This window comes from Carya illinoinensis, chromosome 5 (genome assembly GCF_018687715.1).
Source record: "Carya illinoinensis cultivar Pawnee chromosome 5, C.illinoinensisPawnee_v1, whole genome shotgun sequence".
NCBI classification, from domain to species: Eukaryota; Viridiplantae; Streptophyta; class Magnoliopsida; order Fagales; family Juglandaceae; genus Carya; species Carya illinoinensis.
Genome location: NC_056756.1, coordinates 7,552,180 through 7,569,975, shown reverse-complemented (window position 1 = coordinate 7,569,975; position 17,796 = coordinate 7,552,180). Strand labels below are relative to the sequence as shown.

Below are 17,796 nucleotides of genomic sequence, written 5' to 3'. Positions count from 1 at the left end.
TTAAAATGTACTATCTAAAAAAGTATGACTAAAGACGACAAAATGAATGATGAAAAGTAGTATTGATCTTACGAAATTGATAAATTTAATCAACCAACTTAAGCTTTGTGAGTTATTACGTAGAATGACATATTGTTGGAATAATTCACCTAATTATGATTAAGTTAAATCTCACATATATTCCAATAAAAATGAATTGGATGCTTATTATATATATATATTGGTTAAATCCCATTAAGAGAGGTGATAGAGAAAAATAAATTATTATTATTATTATTATTGGTCATGATTGAATTATGTCTACTAGTTTTTTCTATGTATTACGCAATCACATCTCGTTTTTAAATATTCTTTTTCTTAAATTACATTTAGGTAGTGAGGTTAAGCCTGCACAGCAGCCCAACCGAATTGAATTTGGGTCCGACCCGACCCGACCCGCAGGAAAGGATCCCACCGACACAATCCGATCCGGCCCGTAAAATTCGGATCGGGTTGAACCCGTTCCTTTCAATCCTTCACCGTTTGTGGGCGCAACAGATCCAAAAAACCATCTTTTTTTTTAAAAAAAAAATAAGAAATCAAATGCTCGAGTCGCATACCCCAGGAAACAACACAAAAAACAATGGAAACTAATCTATAGCCAAGATCTACAAGCACTACTAAGATCTAACCATCTTAAAGCCCCAAGCATGCAATCTAACCACCAAACCCATAGAGGGTCCTTCCCCGCCTCTTCAAGGCGTAAACCACATCCATAGCTGACACAGTCTTCCTCCTAGTGTGCTCAGTGTACGTCACAGCATCACGGATGACATTCTCCAAGAAGATCTTGAGACCCCCTTGGGTATCCTCTTAGATCAGACCACTGATACGCTTCACGTCACCCCTACGAGCCAAACGGCGAATCGCGGCCTTGGTGATACCTTGGATGTTATCGCAGAGAACCTTAAGATGCCTTTTTGCTCCTCCCTTACCCAAGCCCTTACCACCCTTTCCACGTCCCGACATTTTTCACGGAAAGTTATTGAGAAAGAAAAGGTCAAAGCAAAAACTGAACTCGCACAAGTAGCCAAAAAACCCCTTTTGATCTTACTGCAGCTAGAGTTTTGAGGAGAAAGAAAACCTTAGAGTCGGGTGATCGGTTTCGACCAACTTTGTGAGTTGTCGAGCCCGATTCGTTGCCTAAACCGATCGACTCGATTTTCTTTGGATGGGCCCAATTGGGTCATTCGGTTTGATCAAATTTGGTACCTTTTTGCACATGCCTAAGTGAGGTGATTTCAGATATTCTGTAAATAGTAGTAAAAAAGTAATTAACAAATAATGATAAAATATTAAATAGTATTGAATAGTAATAAAAATTAATAATAAAATAATAAATAATAATAGAGAATACTCTAAAACTCAAACTAGCCTTTAGTATTTTTTTTTTATTTTTCAAGTGATCATAGAGTTGAAGATTAATGAAGTGTTTAATAAATGTCATGAAAAGCTGAAGCCCATTTTAACTGCCATAAAGGTCTCTGATGTATTGTGTACCATCGAACTGACCCTAATTGCATCGACGAGTCATTTGGTGTGGACCAAGTCCGACCAACGCACAATTTATTTTTCTTATAAATGGTCATTATTAATAAAATAGTGCCTAAAAAAGGGTAGTAATTCTTATAGAATATAAATGAAAGCTATATGATAATTAACCAGCCTTAATGTACTTCGCTCTTCAACATGACTGGTGAACATTATTGCATATAACTAGATGGTTTTTGCATCAAAGTAAAGCATCATCTATAGGGCTTCACATGTTCTAATTGAGTCGAAAATCGTAAAATTCGACTTTCATTTAGTCTATTGTATCAACTATCATATCATCTTATTCAAAAAGAAATGATACTTATAGTTTTAAAGTGTGCAGTCTTTGTTCACTCTCTTTAAAATATTAGATAAATCTGAGACACATATAAAAAAATTATTTTAAAAAAAATATGTAAAAACTGCACACTGTAGAATTGTATACTCCATTACCCATTTTTTGCATGTCAACTTAAAACTACATGGGACCCTACTTGTTTGGCAATTGGCAGTAGCAAATAATGTTTCAACATCTATTTGCAATTTGTAGGTCGGGTTGTTCGTTCATGCATTTCAGCATTAGGAAGAAGTCTTGACAGGCAGGCCCTCATTATTTGGCGACTGCTACACGCAATCAATTGGATTGATTAACCTGTCGATGTTCTGTGCATATAATCAGGCTAATGCTCATCTCACGTATAAAGCTTAAGCCACTGCCATCAATTCTTTTTTTTTTTTTTTTTATTCATTTAACAATTAAAAACATATTTTTAAATGATATTGTATTTTTTTAAAAAAATAAAGATATAAAAAATGTATGAAAAAAGTTTTAAAAAAAAAAAATTTTTTTTAGCATATTCTGTAACCACCTTCGGTAGATTTTATCTGTGGTAATAACAACGTCCATATAATTAAGGATTTATTTTTTTTAAAAAAAAGTTGACCATGTAACAATTTAAAATTAGGCACAAATTCTCCGACAACAATTTAGATAATATTGAAGAATGATAATTAATATTTAAATGCACGATAATTAAGGCTTGCATGATAAGAATGATTGAATTTTTATTTATTTATTTTTTGTGGGACAAATCCCAACTAATTTGGTCGTTTTTAAAGCTGTCCTTGCAAAGTTGGTGATAAATATGCAAACCCAACTTTACAAGTTATTTGGAAGATTAATTGGTTTAATTTTGGGAAGAATCCAAGTACTATAAGTTAATTAGATGCTTTTAGAAAGATGACAGATCATTAATTAGTGCCAAAACTCCTTGGTATCCCCTGTGGGTTACAATTCTATATAACAGTCGGTATGCTACTTGTCTTATTATTATTATTATTTTTATGCAAGTTTGTGATAACATTTTAGAACATTAAAAAATTAATAACTTAATTTTTGTGCTTCACAAAATTATTTAAAAGCATCCAAAATTCAAACTTGTGATGGGTAAAGAGAGTAGAACAATATTGACAAACATAATTCATAGAAAAAGGTGAGAGGTCAACTATGGAAATCAAAAAGAAAAAAGAAAAAGGGCCCTACGTGGGTCACCAAGAAAGCTCCACGTGCCTACTTTTTTTTACCCTCTTCTTTTCGTCAAAAAAATAATAAAAAAATTAATTTTTATTTGGAGAAAAATCAGCTTCTAGAAAATGTGTAGAAACGTATGTTCTCTTTTGATTTGGTAGAGAAAGTGAGGTTTGTTGGCCTAAATTGTATTAGCATTTAGCCAATCGCCTCGACTTATAATGTGGAGAAGGTTAAGCATTTTTAATTGAAAATAATGATTTAGGTTACATTTAGATGGTGAGGTGATGTCAGATGATTTGTTAATAATAATAAAATAATAAAAATAAAATAAAATATTAAATAATAGTCTAGTGATATGAGATAACTCCAATACCCAAACAAAGCCTAAAGTCATAAAATGGATAACAAATTGCAACGCCTAACAACATTTAGGTGATGGATATTTATTTTTCGAGTCCCAACATTTAATTGCATTTATTTTTATCGACCCATTCTTTGGCTGATCAATATTTAGTGAGCATTTGAAGTTGCAGTAAAAAATAGCACGTGCAATAATAATAAATTGTAAAATCTATTTTACATGTGTATTTTTTCGGTGCTTAGAATTAGAATAAAAATTTTAATAAGATCCTACTCTTTCATTGTATTTAAATGATAGTTTGGTCACACAAAATTAAATTATCTCATCTCATTTTATCTCATATAATTATTATAATTTTTTTAAATTATTATATAAAATATAATAAATATTTTAATTTTTTTAAATTATAAATTAAAAATAATATTATAATAATATTTTATTTTATCTTAATTGCGTAATTGAATGAGATATGAAAAAAATATCAGTATTAGATTTTTATTTTTTTATACGTACACACAATGATTAAATCATTAAAACCAAACAAAAAAAGAAAGAAAAAAGTTTATAATTGGAACTTTGTTCGCACAACCACGCGTTGCCGTGTTGTGTTGTGCATAATCACAACAAACCAAGACTCCTTTAATGCTACCCCATAACCAAACATAAAATAAAAATAAATAAAAAGAGAGAAAATCATTCAATACCAACAGGGAGGCAGGCAGGGGAATTAGCTCACCGACACCGACCAAATCATTGCTCAATCACAGCCGAAAAACACTCCTACTCCTAGCGCGCGCGCGCCCGCCCCCACACACACCAACAGCTACAGTCACTGCCGGCGGATTTCACATTCAATGCACTCTCTCATTCTTCCCCTCTCCACTCGCCATCTGTACGTTTACAACTTAATTCTAGTTTGTTTACCCCACCCTCTACACCCTTGGCAGTTGGCTGGACTGACGGGCTTCTTTAGGCTTTAGAAATTCTTACCACTTCGTTACAATTCATTTATTATTTTTTTATATCTATTTATTTTTTAATTTTTAATTTTATTTAATGATTAAAAAAAGTAAATATTAATAAATTTATATTTTTTTAATTTTTTTAATAATTAAAAATATTAAAAAAACTTAAAAAAAATGAAAAAAAAATTATAATACATTTAAATAATAGATAGATAATAATAAAGAAATAAGTCTATCATTATCCTATGCTTTATACTGTCGTCTCTGTGTTCTCCTCGCTGTGGTTAATCGGCCATTATTTTTAATTATTTATTTTTATTTAAATTGTTTTAGTTCTAATTCCTCTCGAATTTCGCGATCCGTTATAGCGCTCAGATCGGTAAGGAATTACTGGACGCATTTATAACCGTGGGATCTTCCTCGTGATCCGTGACCGTAGCTCTCTCATTTCCTTTTCACTTCTCCTAGTCGAAGGGCGCTACCACTTCTTCTTCTTCTTCTACTACACTACCTGAGAGCAGTACCGCATTCTCATCGGTTGGCTCCGACTCGTTCTGGAATTCGGGCTCCGTTTTCCCGTGTTCCTGACCTGAATGCGGGTTTCCTTTATTGATCCTTTGAGCTTGATGCGTGACTGACTGATCGGAGCTGGGTTAAAGGAGCTTTCTTTGCACAAGATGTCAGGCCCACTGGACCGGTTCGCCAGGCCTTGTGAGTGGCTTCTCAGTTTTCGATTTTTCTTCCTTGGAAATGCCTTTGTGAATGTTTGTTGCTTCATAAATGTTTTTTTGTTCGGTTTGGTGCGGTTCTAGGGTTTCACAACTTTAGCCTCTCTGTTTAGTCCCTGAGAAAACTGAGGACAGTTTTGAATCTGGTTGTTTGTAAAGAACGGTTGGGCTAATGTTGTTGAGAATAAGAAAATTTTCCGAGCATGAGGAAAACAATACTCAGGGTTAGGTTTATGCGAATGAGCTATTTTCTTTTATGGGCCCCTTAACAATGGAATGGGTGTAAGCTTTAGGAAATGTTAAAGGATATTTTATTCCCTTCTACCTATATTCTCGAGAACCAAATGCAATCGTTTCAAAGAAATTGCGTACTGATTGATGTATAGTATTCGTTAGTGAATTTTTATTTTATTTGTTGGAGTTCAAGCTTATGACCGTGGCCGTAAGGATATGAACTGTTCAACTTCGCTTTTGTTTCCCTTTGAGTTTGAGGTGGCTGTGTGATGATGCGTATCGTTGTGAAGTCGATTCCTTGGATTTTGGAAGTTATAAAAATTGGATATGAAATGTCCATATTGCTTATAGTTGTTTTGGTTAAGATACTATTTAGCCTTAAACACAAGGCTTTGTACGCCCTTTAATCCATCGTAGTTTTGTATTGGTCCGTTTGGAGTTCAACATTTTTTGATGTTTCTTTGCGGCAGGCTTTGAAGGGTTCTCTGGTAGCGATGAGAGAAAAGAAAGGAAATCTGATTTTGAAAATTCTGAGGACGAAAGGAGGTTTAGAATTGGGTCTCTGAAAAAGAAAGCGATCAATGCATCTACCAAATTTAAACACTCTCTCAAGAAAAAGAGTAGAAGAAAAAGTGATGGTCGAGTCAGCTCTGTTTCTATTGAGGATGTTAGGGATGTTGAAGAGCTCAAGGCTGTTGATTCATTCCGACAAGCACTGCTCTTGGATGAACTGCTACCAGAGAAACATGATGATTACCATATGATGCTGAGGTGCCCCATCTTTTTAATATTTCTCTTTCATATGCATGAAAGATTCCAGATATTTTTTGGTGCCTTCTATAAATTATTCCCTTTTTATTTTGATACATGTAACTGATTTTGGGGGTTTTCATCTTTAGTTGGAAGATTGCATCATTAGCATGGAAGAAGTATGGATTCAGATCTTTTTGATGGGTTTTTAGTTGCCTCCTGAATATGCCTCTTCTTCGATTTTCTGCTTTTATAAATTTTGGGACGTTTGAATTGGCTTTCTTGGAATCTGTACGTTCTATGCAATTCTTTGGGATTTGCATTCTCACATGTGTCTCCTTGTATGTTCCCATGCTTTTCTTTAAAAATTGGAAGTGGGCATCTTTTACCTATCAAAAAATGGAAATACTCAATGTGGGGGCATCCTCAATATTTCCCTTTCCTTGTGCTAAAGATATGTTATGTTCTAACATACCCGAGGATTATTGCATTACTCACAGGTTTTTGAAAGCAAGGAAGTTTGATATTGAGAAAGCAAAGCATATGTGGGCTGATATGCTTCAGTGGAGGGAGGACTTCGGTGCTGACAACATTATGGAGGTAACTCAAGTTGATGTTTTACCGAGATTTGCAGTGCCTAGTAGCTATATTTTCACCTTATTTACTGTATTGATGTTTACGTCAGGATTTTGAATTCAAAGAGTTGAATGAGGTTTTAAAGTATTATCCTCATGGTCACCATGGTGTGGACAAGGAGGGAAGGCCTGTTTACATTGAAAGACTGGGAAAAGTTGATCCTAACAAACTTATGCAAGTTACAACTATGGATCGCTATATAAAATACCATGTGCGGGAGTTTGAGAAAAGCTTTACCATAAAGTTTCCAGCTTGCACCATTGCTGCAAAGAGGCACATAGATTCAAGCACTACAATCTTAGATGTTCAAGGCGTGGTATGTAGCCAATACATAATCATTGCTGATTGCAGAGTTCATAGTTTGGTTGAAAATCAAAGGATCTAGTTGCTATTTGTTCGTTCTTTCTAACATTTTAGTCATTCAGGGCTTTAAGAACTTCACAAAGTCTGCACGGGAACTCATCATGCGGCTGCAGAAAATTGATTGTGACAATTATCCGGAGGTATGGAGTCTTCTTTCTTTCGACATGATATTATTATTTGGGCCTGTGGCCCTGTGCACCTTGGGATTAGTTGGGACGTTGTTCCTGAACACCCAATACCGATAAAAAAATGATATTATTATTTCCAAGCTGATGCAATATTAGTCATGTGAGCAAAAGTTGAAGTCTCATATCAGTTTTGGAATTTGGTATGCTTTTAACTGTGCAGACTCTTTGCCAAATGTTTATCATCAATGCTGGCCCTGGGTTTAGGCTGCTATGGAACACCATAAAGACTTTTCTAGATCCCAAGACAACTTCCAAGATTCATGTATGCCTTTTTTCCCCTTACCATATGTTCCGAGTACCACGTTTTACAACTGTGGGGCTTGACTTGTTGTATATTTTTAGGTTCTTGGAAACAAATACCAGAACAAATTGCTTGAGATAATCGATGCCAGGTATTTTGGGTTTGGTACTTCCACTAGTATGTGAATATTTCCTCCATGCTTTTAATGGCCATGATATTTACTCATCCTCCTTTTGTAAGTGCACCATTTGTTAACTTAATGAAATCTTCGCAATGTGGGCAGTGAATTACCAGAGTTTCTTGGTGGCTGCTGTACCTGTTTAGATCAGGGAGGTTGCCTCAGGTCTGACAAGGGGCCATGGAGAAACCCTGATATATTAAAGGTTATATTTTTAGCCTCAAGATGGCTTTTTGATAAGTAATATAATTTTATTAAAAAGCGTAGAGGGGCGCAATCCTAGTAAACAGGAACTTTTAGCTGTGAGATTTCTATTAAGATTTAGTGCTGTCATATGCTTTTTCATTGACCAGTTGTACTTCTTGTGGTAAATGAGAAATAATTGGTTGTTTGCATACTTCCCTGCAGATGGTGCTTAATGGTGAAGCACGGCGTGCTAGGCAGGTTGTGAAAGTTTTAAACAGTGAGGGGAAGGTTATTGCCATTGCTAAGCCACATTGCCCAATGGTTAGACCTTTTTGATTCACCCATTTTGTTGATGGAGCCACATTTTCAAGTATTTTTTATCTAAGAATTGTTCCAGTTTTTATTGATGGAGCCATATTTCAAGTGTTTCTGATCCTACCAATCACATATTTTTCTTTCGTTACCATCTCCAAGCAGTTGAGAGGTAGTGATACTTCCACTGCTGAATCAGGATCTGAAGCTGAAGACATCACTTCACCAAAAGCAAGTAAGAGTTATGCACACCTTCGATTGACTCCTGTTCGTGAAGAGGTAGGTTGCTTACCTCTTTAATCTGTGATTATGATAACAAAATCAATGTTTTTCATTGATGATTTTATTAATGGTTTTGGGTGCCTTGAAATTTATTTTGCTCGAGGTAAACTGACAATGGGACCTCAGAAGATTTTTCCTGTTAAACTCTGGTTTTGAATTCATGAATTGGTCAGTTTTGAAATGGTTATATTGCATATCAATCTCTTGATTTATTTGTTTTGAACCTTGCCTTACTTGGAGATCGTTGATCGATAATGTATGTCGATGTACTAGGCAATATTATCTAGGAGTTCATTCGAAGCTATCTTGAATAATGAATTTTGCTCATGCTTTGAAGAAACTGCTTACTCTTTTAATGTACTTTCATGGATATGCAGGCTAAGGTCGCTGGAAAGGCAAGCTTTGCTGGTAGGTTCTCGGGTTATGATGAATATGTTCCAATGGTTGATAAGCCTGTTGATGCTGGTTGGAAGAAGCAGATGCCACTCCATAAGCCTTATGCTCCCAAAGGTTAGAAATTTTATCCTAGATCTACCGTTGTCTATCATGTTTATCTGTCCATTCTCACTATGACTGTGAAGTAAGCCTTGTTATAAAACAATTTTGGGAACCGTCTTTCTGGACTTGAAGTGCCCTTGTGTAACCCCGGCATTGTTGTTGTCCTCCTATAAGTATGGGCTCTTTTTGTCCAATAGAATAATAAAGCCTCTGAAGTATGATCAAACACCCCCCCTCTCCCCTCCCTTTCCTTGTTTTGACTTGACTCAATTGTTTGTCTGGTATATGATGCAGTTATACGAGATACATAGCTTGATCTCATTTCTTTTCCCCTGTAATACTGGTTGTTACCCACTTATCAAAATATAATTTCCTACACAGGGACACTTCCTCTTCCCGAGACCCAAAAGACACCTGAAGGGATTCGTGCTCGGATGCTGGTGGTGATTATGACCTTCTTCATGATCCTTCTCACTCACTTCCGTTCAGTGGCTGGTCGTCTGACAAAGAAGCTTTCTGAAACACCAAGTAATCATGAGCAAAATACTCATTCCTTGACGGTTGATGGAACTGACAAAGAGGATTTTCACACCCCTTCACCAACTCCAGCTCACACTGAGGCAGATCTCCTGTCTTCTGCGCTGAAGAGGTTGAGTAAGCTTGAAGAGAAGGTTGATACACTCCAATCAAAGCCATCTGAGATGCCTTCTGAGAAAGTGGAATTGCTTAATGCTGCAGTTTATCGCGTGGATGCCTTAGAGGCAGAGCTAATTGCAACTAAAAAGGTACAGTGACTAATGCACTGAACTTTATCATTATCCTGCAGGACCGTTACAAGTGCTGTTGTGGAGTCCTTTCACTAGTCAATGATTATAATTATAATGCATGGTAATTGCTAGATTGTCCAGTGCACATTGAAGCCATCAAATTACAGGACGGTCATATCTCAAAGGTGAGCACAACATGCAATAGATGGCTACTGTGTGCATTGGAAGCATCCGGCAATTGCACTGTATTCTAGCCCTGATGCATACCTTCATAACTTTGAACTTAAATTTTGAGGAGCTTTGTGGGAACACTGCAGTGCCTTTCATTTCTTTTTATGCTAGGTGCCACACAACTGTATTTATCACTCCTTTGGCTTGTGTTTAAAGGGACCCAAAATGAAAAGTTTTTTTTTTCCTTGGCAAAGAGGAAGTAATTAATCAACAAGAGTAATATGCTTCCCCCTTCCCCTTCTATGATCTATATTTGATATATGTGCACGATATCTTCATTCTTGATCTGCAGCTGTCTGGTGTCTCGCTATGCATGCATTAACACCCCCCCCCCGGTCTTTTTTCTTTGTAAATCCCTTTGATGTCATGCATTTGGAATGCGATCTGAAGATAACAGTGTACACATATGTTTTACGAATTTTTTTAATCCAGTGCATTTTTCAAAAGATGCATGTATTGATTATGAACTTTCTTCTGAACAGGCTCTGCATGAAGCTTTAATGCGGCAAGAAGAATTGCTTGCTTACATAGACTCCCAAGAGGAAGCCAAGTTGCGGGTAAGTCAATGGATTAATCTTAATGTTACGCGTGTGATATATGCATTGAGTCGATATATTGCTCTTCATTAATGAGATTGTGAATTTGTGAACTCATATTTCCTACTTTTGCTTGTTAATCAGAAAAAGAAGTTTTGCTGGTAAGATGTTTGGCCGACGACAATGCTACAGGAGAAGATCCGTTTCTTAGTGCTTTGGATACGCAATCTTGAACAGTGCATCAATGAGAAACAGACCTCGTTGTCAAGATGTAAAGAATAGCATTGATATACTGAAACTGTCAGCAGTTTGTTTTAATGTTTTTTGTTTTTTGTTTTTTTTTCAAACGTCGTACCTCCCATGTAATGTTCGGAAAGAGTGGACTTCTCAACCGTTGAGTTTTCATATCTTTGACTTTTAGGGCCTTAGAGAGTTGAGATCATTAGATTTAAACATTTGATGGGAGAGTTATCCAACTTTAATGAATCACTTTTGTGTCTCCAAGTTCCCACTAGTGGTCATGTTCTTTTCATTTTCAGAACTTAATGGAGACTCAATTTTCATAAATCTTCTGACTCAACTTTTACTTAAAAAGTCAATGTTCTTTTGTTTTATTTGATCTAAACGAGAGTAATTTTAGAGATAAACTATTTCTTTCCGAAACAATTAATTAAATCATATTCCTTTAAATATTCGTATCTACTAAGTTGAACAAAAGAGACGGAATGTGATGTTGTTTTGCTCCATTGTAGTCTTAGGTTGTGGAGTATCATTATCATATGATAGTTTGGGAAATATGGTGATTATTTGTCACTCAAAGATATGTTTGGCCTACAAAGAAATCTTTAAAAAGAAGCTTATAAGCTAACATGGTTTGATGTAATATGTTAGACTATCAGTATTTTCTTGTAAATTTATTTAATACTTTTGTCACTTGCAATCGTCTACACGAGCTACCTCAACTCGGGGTATGATATTTTCTATACCTCATTAAGCATATGTGAGTTGAAGATATAATCTTGATTTGTACGACGAAGTGGACGAAAATGACCACGTCGTTACACGAACAAAGAAGATTGTGGAAGTGAATGACATTGAGTTAATGAATGTTGAGAGTATAATCCTCCAATCCATCCGAGACAATGAAAAGACTGGACAAAATGCCCAAGAATCAAAACAAAAAAATTCTCCATCTTTTTCATTGGTAGCCAAACTTCTGCAGTGGATTTTTTCCCTTTCATTTGGTCAGAGGAAATGAAGCTTTTCAGTGACTCAAAAAGTCAAAAACTGCAAAAACCCCATGAATATTTATTCAATATACACACTATTTCGAATAAACGACACACTCTTAATTTACAAGAGGCTTTGAGTTTATAACTGGACAAAACAAACATGAAACATGAACTAAATGCATTAAACAGCATCTTCATGGGATGAAAACCAACATAGCCGCCGACTTACAGTTAATCTTTAAGTATTTATTTGGAGCATTGTACAGAAACCAGCAACCTAGAACCTCACCAGCGGAATGGGTTCTGCAATCACAGTCCAAAATAAAAACCTTTTAGTAAAATGATAGCTCTATTTCTATATCTGAAACAGGTGCGATTGAAACTTGCAAGCAACAGACGAGACTTAATAACATACCAGCTTGTTCTTCTTCTTCTTCTTCTCAATGTAGGCTACGAGCTCCTGCTGATGAACAAGAGAATCCTCAAGCGCCTGCACAAAGAAGAATAGTATTCGTTACATTTGGTTATCTTAAATTAAAGTTGTCTTTGTGTATCTTATATCAGATCGTACTTTCTTGGTTGAGGATAGCTGCTGTTCAAGGGCATCGACACGGCTCAGTGCAGCGTTCAGTAACTCCTCCTTCTCAGGTGGCATGACGGCAGGTTGGTTGCTCAGAGCAACAACCTTCTTCTCCAATTCAGCCATACGTTTCATTATCGACATGTAATCGGTACTGGTGATAGCAGGTGGTGGCAACTGATGGCTTTTCATCATGGTGGCATCATAGTAAAAGGAGCTGTCATAGAGGGACGCTTCATTAACTTTCTTTGGCATGTTCCTTGCCAGGCGGATCACAGTGAAAATGCCCATAACAATGGCCATAATCCCACCAATAATGGGATTGCTTATTCCTTCAGGAGCCTTGAAATTATGCACAGGGAAACATTCTGTAGCAATGGAAAACACAAGTAACATTTGTTCAATAAATCCTTGATCACGAAAGTTTCCAATTTAAAGTAAATGGAAACCTCTAAAAGGTGTGTGTTCTTCCACTTTCGTGTCACATTTCCACAAAGAGATTATGTCAATTTTAATCTTATTTAAACAAGCTGGAATTATTCCATGTTGAATAAAATAACCTTGCAACATGTTTACATGTAAACCAGTGAAACTACACAAGATAGTATTAAGGATATTTTTAGTTTAATCATACGCATCTGATTCTAAACTGGAACTGGAAGGCATCAAAGAAGCAAATTTTATACCTTTAGAAAATGAAAATTTATCATCTTGAACTGAGTTTGGCCAAGCTACATCCAGAGTCTTTTCTACAATTGGAACGAAGCTGTGATAGGCACTATTCCTCCTTTTGATGATGGGAGCCTGCAACGTGAATAGAATTTTTATTAACTCATAAGGAGCAAAGGTAACAATCTATGTCCAAATTGCCAGAGGTAGAGATCCAATATAGAAATTAATGATACATGACTTCTTCAGTTTATGTAAGAATGATGATGTTGCTGCCATTCATCTCCTTATATGTTTAATATGCGTGAATTAATATTACGGCCTGATTTATTTCTTTCCCATGTCTATATTAGGACAGCTGTATGTTTGCTTGGAAGCACAACAAGGGCAAAGATATAGGAGTTCTTATGAATCAGCTCAAATTTCTCACAACTTGGAGATTTCCTAAATCAACTCAGAAATATAATAATCTCAAAAAATTCCCGCTAGCACTCTCGGCCTCGATGACATAATCTTCATGTCAAAGTTGATAAACTTGATTAGAATAATTAACTTGAATCGTGCAATGATTTTAATTGAGTAGAATGAGATGAAAATACAGAAAAATGTACTTCTTCTGGAACAGGAGAGAGTCTTGGATCCTCCGCATAATCCCTTGGAAATCTTGGAGAGAGACATTGCACGTTGCCTGCTTCTGAGTTGAAAGAATCGTACCTCTTCATATTATAGCATTGAAAAAAAGCGTCAGGCATGTAATTATTTGTATAAAGACAGACCAGACAATTCAAAGACCATGACCAAGAGTATACTTGTAATGGAATCGTGAATTTTCAAATTCTCATTTGTGAGAAAGATAGACATGAAGTGAATTCTATTCCATTTAATGTTGTCTGAAGAAATTTATATGAATAACCTTAAATGTTATAGAATCCACTTCACATGTATTCTATCACTCACTTGAAGTTCTCAAGTCTAGACGAACTTGAAGGAATCTTTTATCTTATAGAATACAGAGAAGATCATGAACTTGCAAAAGAGGTCAGACTTCTTTCAACTCATTACCTTTGGGCATGCATTCTCATCTTCAGAGATAGTCTTCTCCTCAATCCCGGACAGTGTTGTCCTTGGGCATTTGGCCTCACCATTTTGAACCATCTGGCTTATCAAAATTATAATTAGTCATTTATTGTTTATGTTGCATCTTGCACAGATAAAAAGGACATTTTAACTTGATCAAAGATCATTTAGAAGTATAGTCAGTCACCTTCAATATGTCTGGATCATTCCATGGCCCCTTATCAGAACGCATGCAACCACCCTTGTCAGCACAGGTACAAGAACCGCCGAAAAACTCTGGAAGCTCACTGCCACCAATCCAGGAAAACAAGGTGTAAATGAGATTCTATGGAAAAATTATTTATAATAAAATTCTTCCATCAAGCATATTATAGATGTTGTCAAGGTAGCTAACGTGGAAGGATCTTCTTAAGTAAGATTTGTAATTGAAATTGTGGAACATGCAATATATACTAGATGATCTGGTCCTTTTGCAAAATAAAAGTGGCCAAAATAGACAAAATTCAGACTTTGTGTGAACTGGATGAAGAAAGAATTACCTAGCATCAATAACTTCAAGCAACTTGCTCTGGTACTTATTGCCAAGAACCTGGTAAATTAATCGTGACTTTGTTTAGCAGAATTACTTGATCAAAGTAGGTCGAAGTTTTGGATAGACGGATGACAATGCTTACATGAATTTTTGAAGTGGTCTTAGGATCAAGGAATGTTTTAACTGTATTCCATAAGAGCCTAAATCCAGAGCCAGCATTGATGATGAACATGCGGTTTAGGCTCTGCAATAAACAGAAGATTGATCAGTCAATGTGAGTGAAGCCAGAAACTATAATTCAGGCTAAGGTAGAACACCAAGAAACTTGAGGCAAATCATGAGCTTTTAGAGAGAAAATGCTTACCTCAGGATAATTGTCACCATCAATCTTCTGAAGGCACATAATAAGTTCCCTTGCAGATTTGCTGAATTGTTTAAGCCCCTGAGGCATCAATCGTATAATAACTTAGGATACACCCTTTCCGAAAATAATTAGTTGGACAGAAAGTATAAAGAATTCACAAAAAACAAAAGCAATAAAATGGTTTTCAATCAATATTTTGAGTGAATTTCTACCATTCTCTGTTTGATAATTTAAGTACTGCTTGGTTGAGCGAATATAAAATAGGAACTGCTAACTTACCACTCCTTGCACGTCCAAAATAGTTGTGCTCTGGTCAATGTGCCTCTTAGCAGCAATGGAACAGGCTGGCATCTTTACAGCAAAGGTCCTCTCAAACTCCCTTACATGATACTTTAGATAGCGGTCCATTGTTGTGACTTGCAACAGCTTGGTGGAATCAACTTGACCAAGCCTTTCGATGTAAACAGGTCGTCCTTCTTTATCAACGCCATGATTCCCTTGTGGGTAGTAATTTAAGACTTCATCGACTTCCTTGAAATCAAATTCCTTAACCAGGAAAGGGAAGAAAAAAGATTTGACAGCGTGTTAGTGAAAAAAAACAAAAAAAAGAGAAGCAGAAATCAAGTGTTAGAAAGTACTTTAATTTTTCAGTGAATACCTCCATGACTGTGTCTGTTCCGAACTCCTTCCTCCACTGGAGCATATCAGCCCACATTTGCTTTGTTTTCTCAATGTCAAACTTCCTAGCCCTTAAAAATCTGTACCAACATACATGAATGGCCTGGTTGATTTTTTGTATTCTGGAGGCATTACTGAGCTATAGCTACAAGTGCAACCTATTGCCTTTTAATAGTGAAGAAAGAGAAGTATCTGTGACCTTAGCATCATATGATGATCATCATGTTTTGAGGGTAGTAGTTCTTCCAAGATAAGTGCTTGGCGGAATGCATCCACAGCCTGTAGCTCCTCTGCATCGATGTTATCCTCGATAGCAACAGACATAACCTTGCTGTTTCTCCGGCCCCTCCTTTTCAAGGAATGCCTAAACTTGGTCGAGGCATTAATTGCCTTCTTCTTGAGAGATCCGAGTCTTGTCTTCTTCTCATCCTCAGAGTTTTCGAAGTCTACAAAAATGAACAATGTTTAAACCACTCATAAATTTAAGGACGTAACAAAAAGACTGGCTGTAAGATCTTCTCCTCTTGCTACTGCTCTTTCATATTGCATCCCATAGCAAGTGAATTTTGACATATTGAAGCCCCTCAAGAATCAAGAAAGCATCATGAATCAAGGCAAGTTCAACCAACAAGTTTACATCTAAATGATAGAAGAAAAACAAATCACGACTACAAAGAAAATATTTTCCACAGTTGCAACAGCTTTTCATAATTTATTCATTTTCATTTCTTTTTTTGTATCCCAAATATTAGATCTCTGAGGTTACATAAAATTGACAGAAGTCTCCATTTGGCTCATTTAAATCATTTTGATGTCTTTAAAACTGTGTGATGCGAAATTTCGTAAAGCAAAAGAGATCAGCTTTGGGCTAATTTAAGAGGTCTTCCAAATCTGAAATCTTTCTATTCCTTTTCTTCTTCTTCTTTTTTCACTTCTCTCAGAAACCAATCGATCAAGAAGAACGTGAAAAAACAATTCTCATATTGTCATACATGGCACATAATCAGCAGGGTATTTAGAATAATCAAAACCACATCAAGATAGATATATATATATATATATATATATCATAACAAGATTCCAGCAGACGAAGTGGGGACAAAGGCATGATTGCAAGAGACTTACCCTCTTTAGATGGTCGTTCAAGAGGCCCAGACATAGTTTCGCACATGGTTGCCATATTGCAAGATAAGCTCAATTAAGACCACAAGAGGACAGGAGGATCAAGCACTCATATATAACAAGACGCCCAAACTAGTTCCCTCACGGTATATGCCTACACCTTTACCCATACACAAAAGTCAGAAACTTGCAACATTCAGAGCAAACATAATCAATATGAACGAAGGGAAAAAAAAGTTGGAAAAATAAAAGCCCGTTGGAAAACATCATAGTAGCCAAAGAAAACGAATACACGCATATGCCATACAATGTTGGATCCAGAAGTTCAAGAATCTGAAGAGTAATGACGTGAAAAGAGAATGTGGGTTGAGAAGAAGATTAAGACAGAGAGAGATGGGGTTTGGGAAAGGATTACCTTTTGATAAGAATGTAGCAAAGGGGTGCTAAGAGAGGAAGAGAGAAGTGTATATATCCCGGATTACTCTCTGAAATTGCGGCCCCAAAGGGACGGCCAGAATGGACAGCCAGGATGACATGACAGAAATAGGAAATGAAATATCTTGTTCCCTGCCATTGACAGGGTCTTGCAGAGCGTAGATACTTGCCTCTTATTTTTCTGTTGATGAGAAACCAAAGAGAAGGAGTAGGCGAAATGCAAGCCACTCCGTTGGGACTCTTCCCCACGCAACTAAACAACCAAGATGATGTAATAGCTCCAAACCCACCCACTTTCCCCGCACCATTAACGACTAGTTCCATGTTCATAAACTATAGGCTATACAATTTATTTTATTTTTGTCTCGTTTATGTCATTGATTATTTTATTTTTTAATGGATTTGCTTGCAGGTATTATACTTTCACTTTATACACTGCTGTTGAAGTTAGTGAGAGAGAGTCAATTTGCTAAACGTCATGGCTCCCCACTAAAATTTTTCTTATTCTAATTCTCATGCCGGCTTATGGAAAGCTTATGTCATATTGA

The 17,796-nt window shown here is 36.2% G+C and overlaps 2 protein-coding genes and 1 pseudogene across 7 annotated transcripts; 1 reads left to right on the top strand and 2 right to left on the bottom strand.

Moving 5' to 3' along the window:
* Positions 1–607: 607 nt before the first annotated feature.
* Positions 608–1,008, bottom strand: LOC122309885 (annotated as a pseudogene).
* Positions 1,009–4,835: 3,827 nt separating this feature from the next.
* On the top strand, positions 4,836–11,063 carry LOC122309738 (phosphatidylinositol/phosphatidylcholine transfer protein SFH6-like). 3 transcript variants are annotated; one of them, XM_043123346.1, is made up of 14 exons: positions 4,836–5,140; positions 5,862–6,162; positions 6,642–6,741; positions 6,827–7,093; positions 7,203–7,280; positions 7,489–7,590; positions 7,671–7,720; positions 7,853–7,952; positions 8,156–8,254; positions 8,408–8,524; positions 8,905–9,037; positions 9,407–9,810; positions 9,925–9,977; positions 10,506–10,580. In XM_043123346.1, the coding sequence occupies exons 1-14, from the start codon at positions 5,107–5,109 to the stop codon at positions 10,522–10,524; spliced, it is 1,857 nt and encodes a 618-aa protein (XP_042979280.1). In that variant the 5' UTR covers positions 4,836–5,106; the 3' UTR covers positions 10,525–10,580. The 3 variants fall into 3 exon arrangements, with proteins under 3 accessions (XP_042979280.1, XP_042979278.1, XP_042979279.1); XM_043123344.1 differs by lacking the exon at positions 9,925–9,977 and adding an exon at positions 10,704–11,063 and having other exon boundaries at positions 4,842–5,140; XM_043123345.1 differs by lacking the exon at positions 9,925–9,977 and adding an exon at positions 10,704–11,063 and having other exon boundaries at positions 4,844–5,140; positions 8,411–8,524.
* A 572-nt stretch (positions 11,064–11,635) lies between these two features.
* LOC122309740 (phosphatidylinositol/phosphatidylcholine transfer protein SFH3-like) lies at positions 11,636–17,536 on the bottom strand. 4 transcript variants are annotated; one of them, XR_006242509.1, is made up of 16 exons: positions 17,229–17,536; positions 16,817–16,973; positions 15,891–16,137; positions 15,672–15,771; positions 15,293–15,559; positions 15,014–15,091; positions 14,792–14,893; positions 14,657–14,706; positions 14,305–14,404; positions 14,103–14,195; positions 13,640–13,756; positions 13,058–13,175; positions 12,363–12,739; positions 12,207–12,281; positions 12,021–12,094; positions 11,636–11,846 (listed from the first exon to the last, which is right to left on the bottom strand). XR_006242509.1 is itself a non-coding variant. In XM_043123347.1 (15 exons), the coding sequence occupies exons 2-15, from the start codon at positions 16,869–16,871 to the stop codon at positions 12,077–12,079; spliced, it is 1,797 nt and encodes a 598-aa protein (XP_042979281.1). In that variant the 5' UTR covers positions 16,872–16,973; positions 17,229–17,536; the 3' UTR covers positions 11,636–12,076. The 4 variants fall into 4 exon arrangements, 3 of the variants coding, with proteins under 3 accessions (XP_042979281.1, XP_042979283.1, XP_042979282.1); XM_043123347.1 differs by having other exon boundaries at positions 11,636–12,094; XM_043123349.1 differs by having other exon boundaries at positions 11,636–12,094; positions 13,652–13,756; positions 17,229–17,534.
* Between the last annotated feature and the right edge of the window lie 260 nt (positions 17,537–17,796).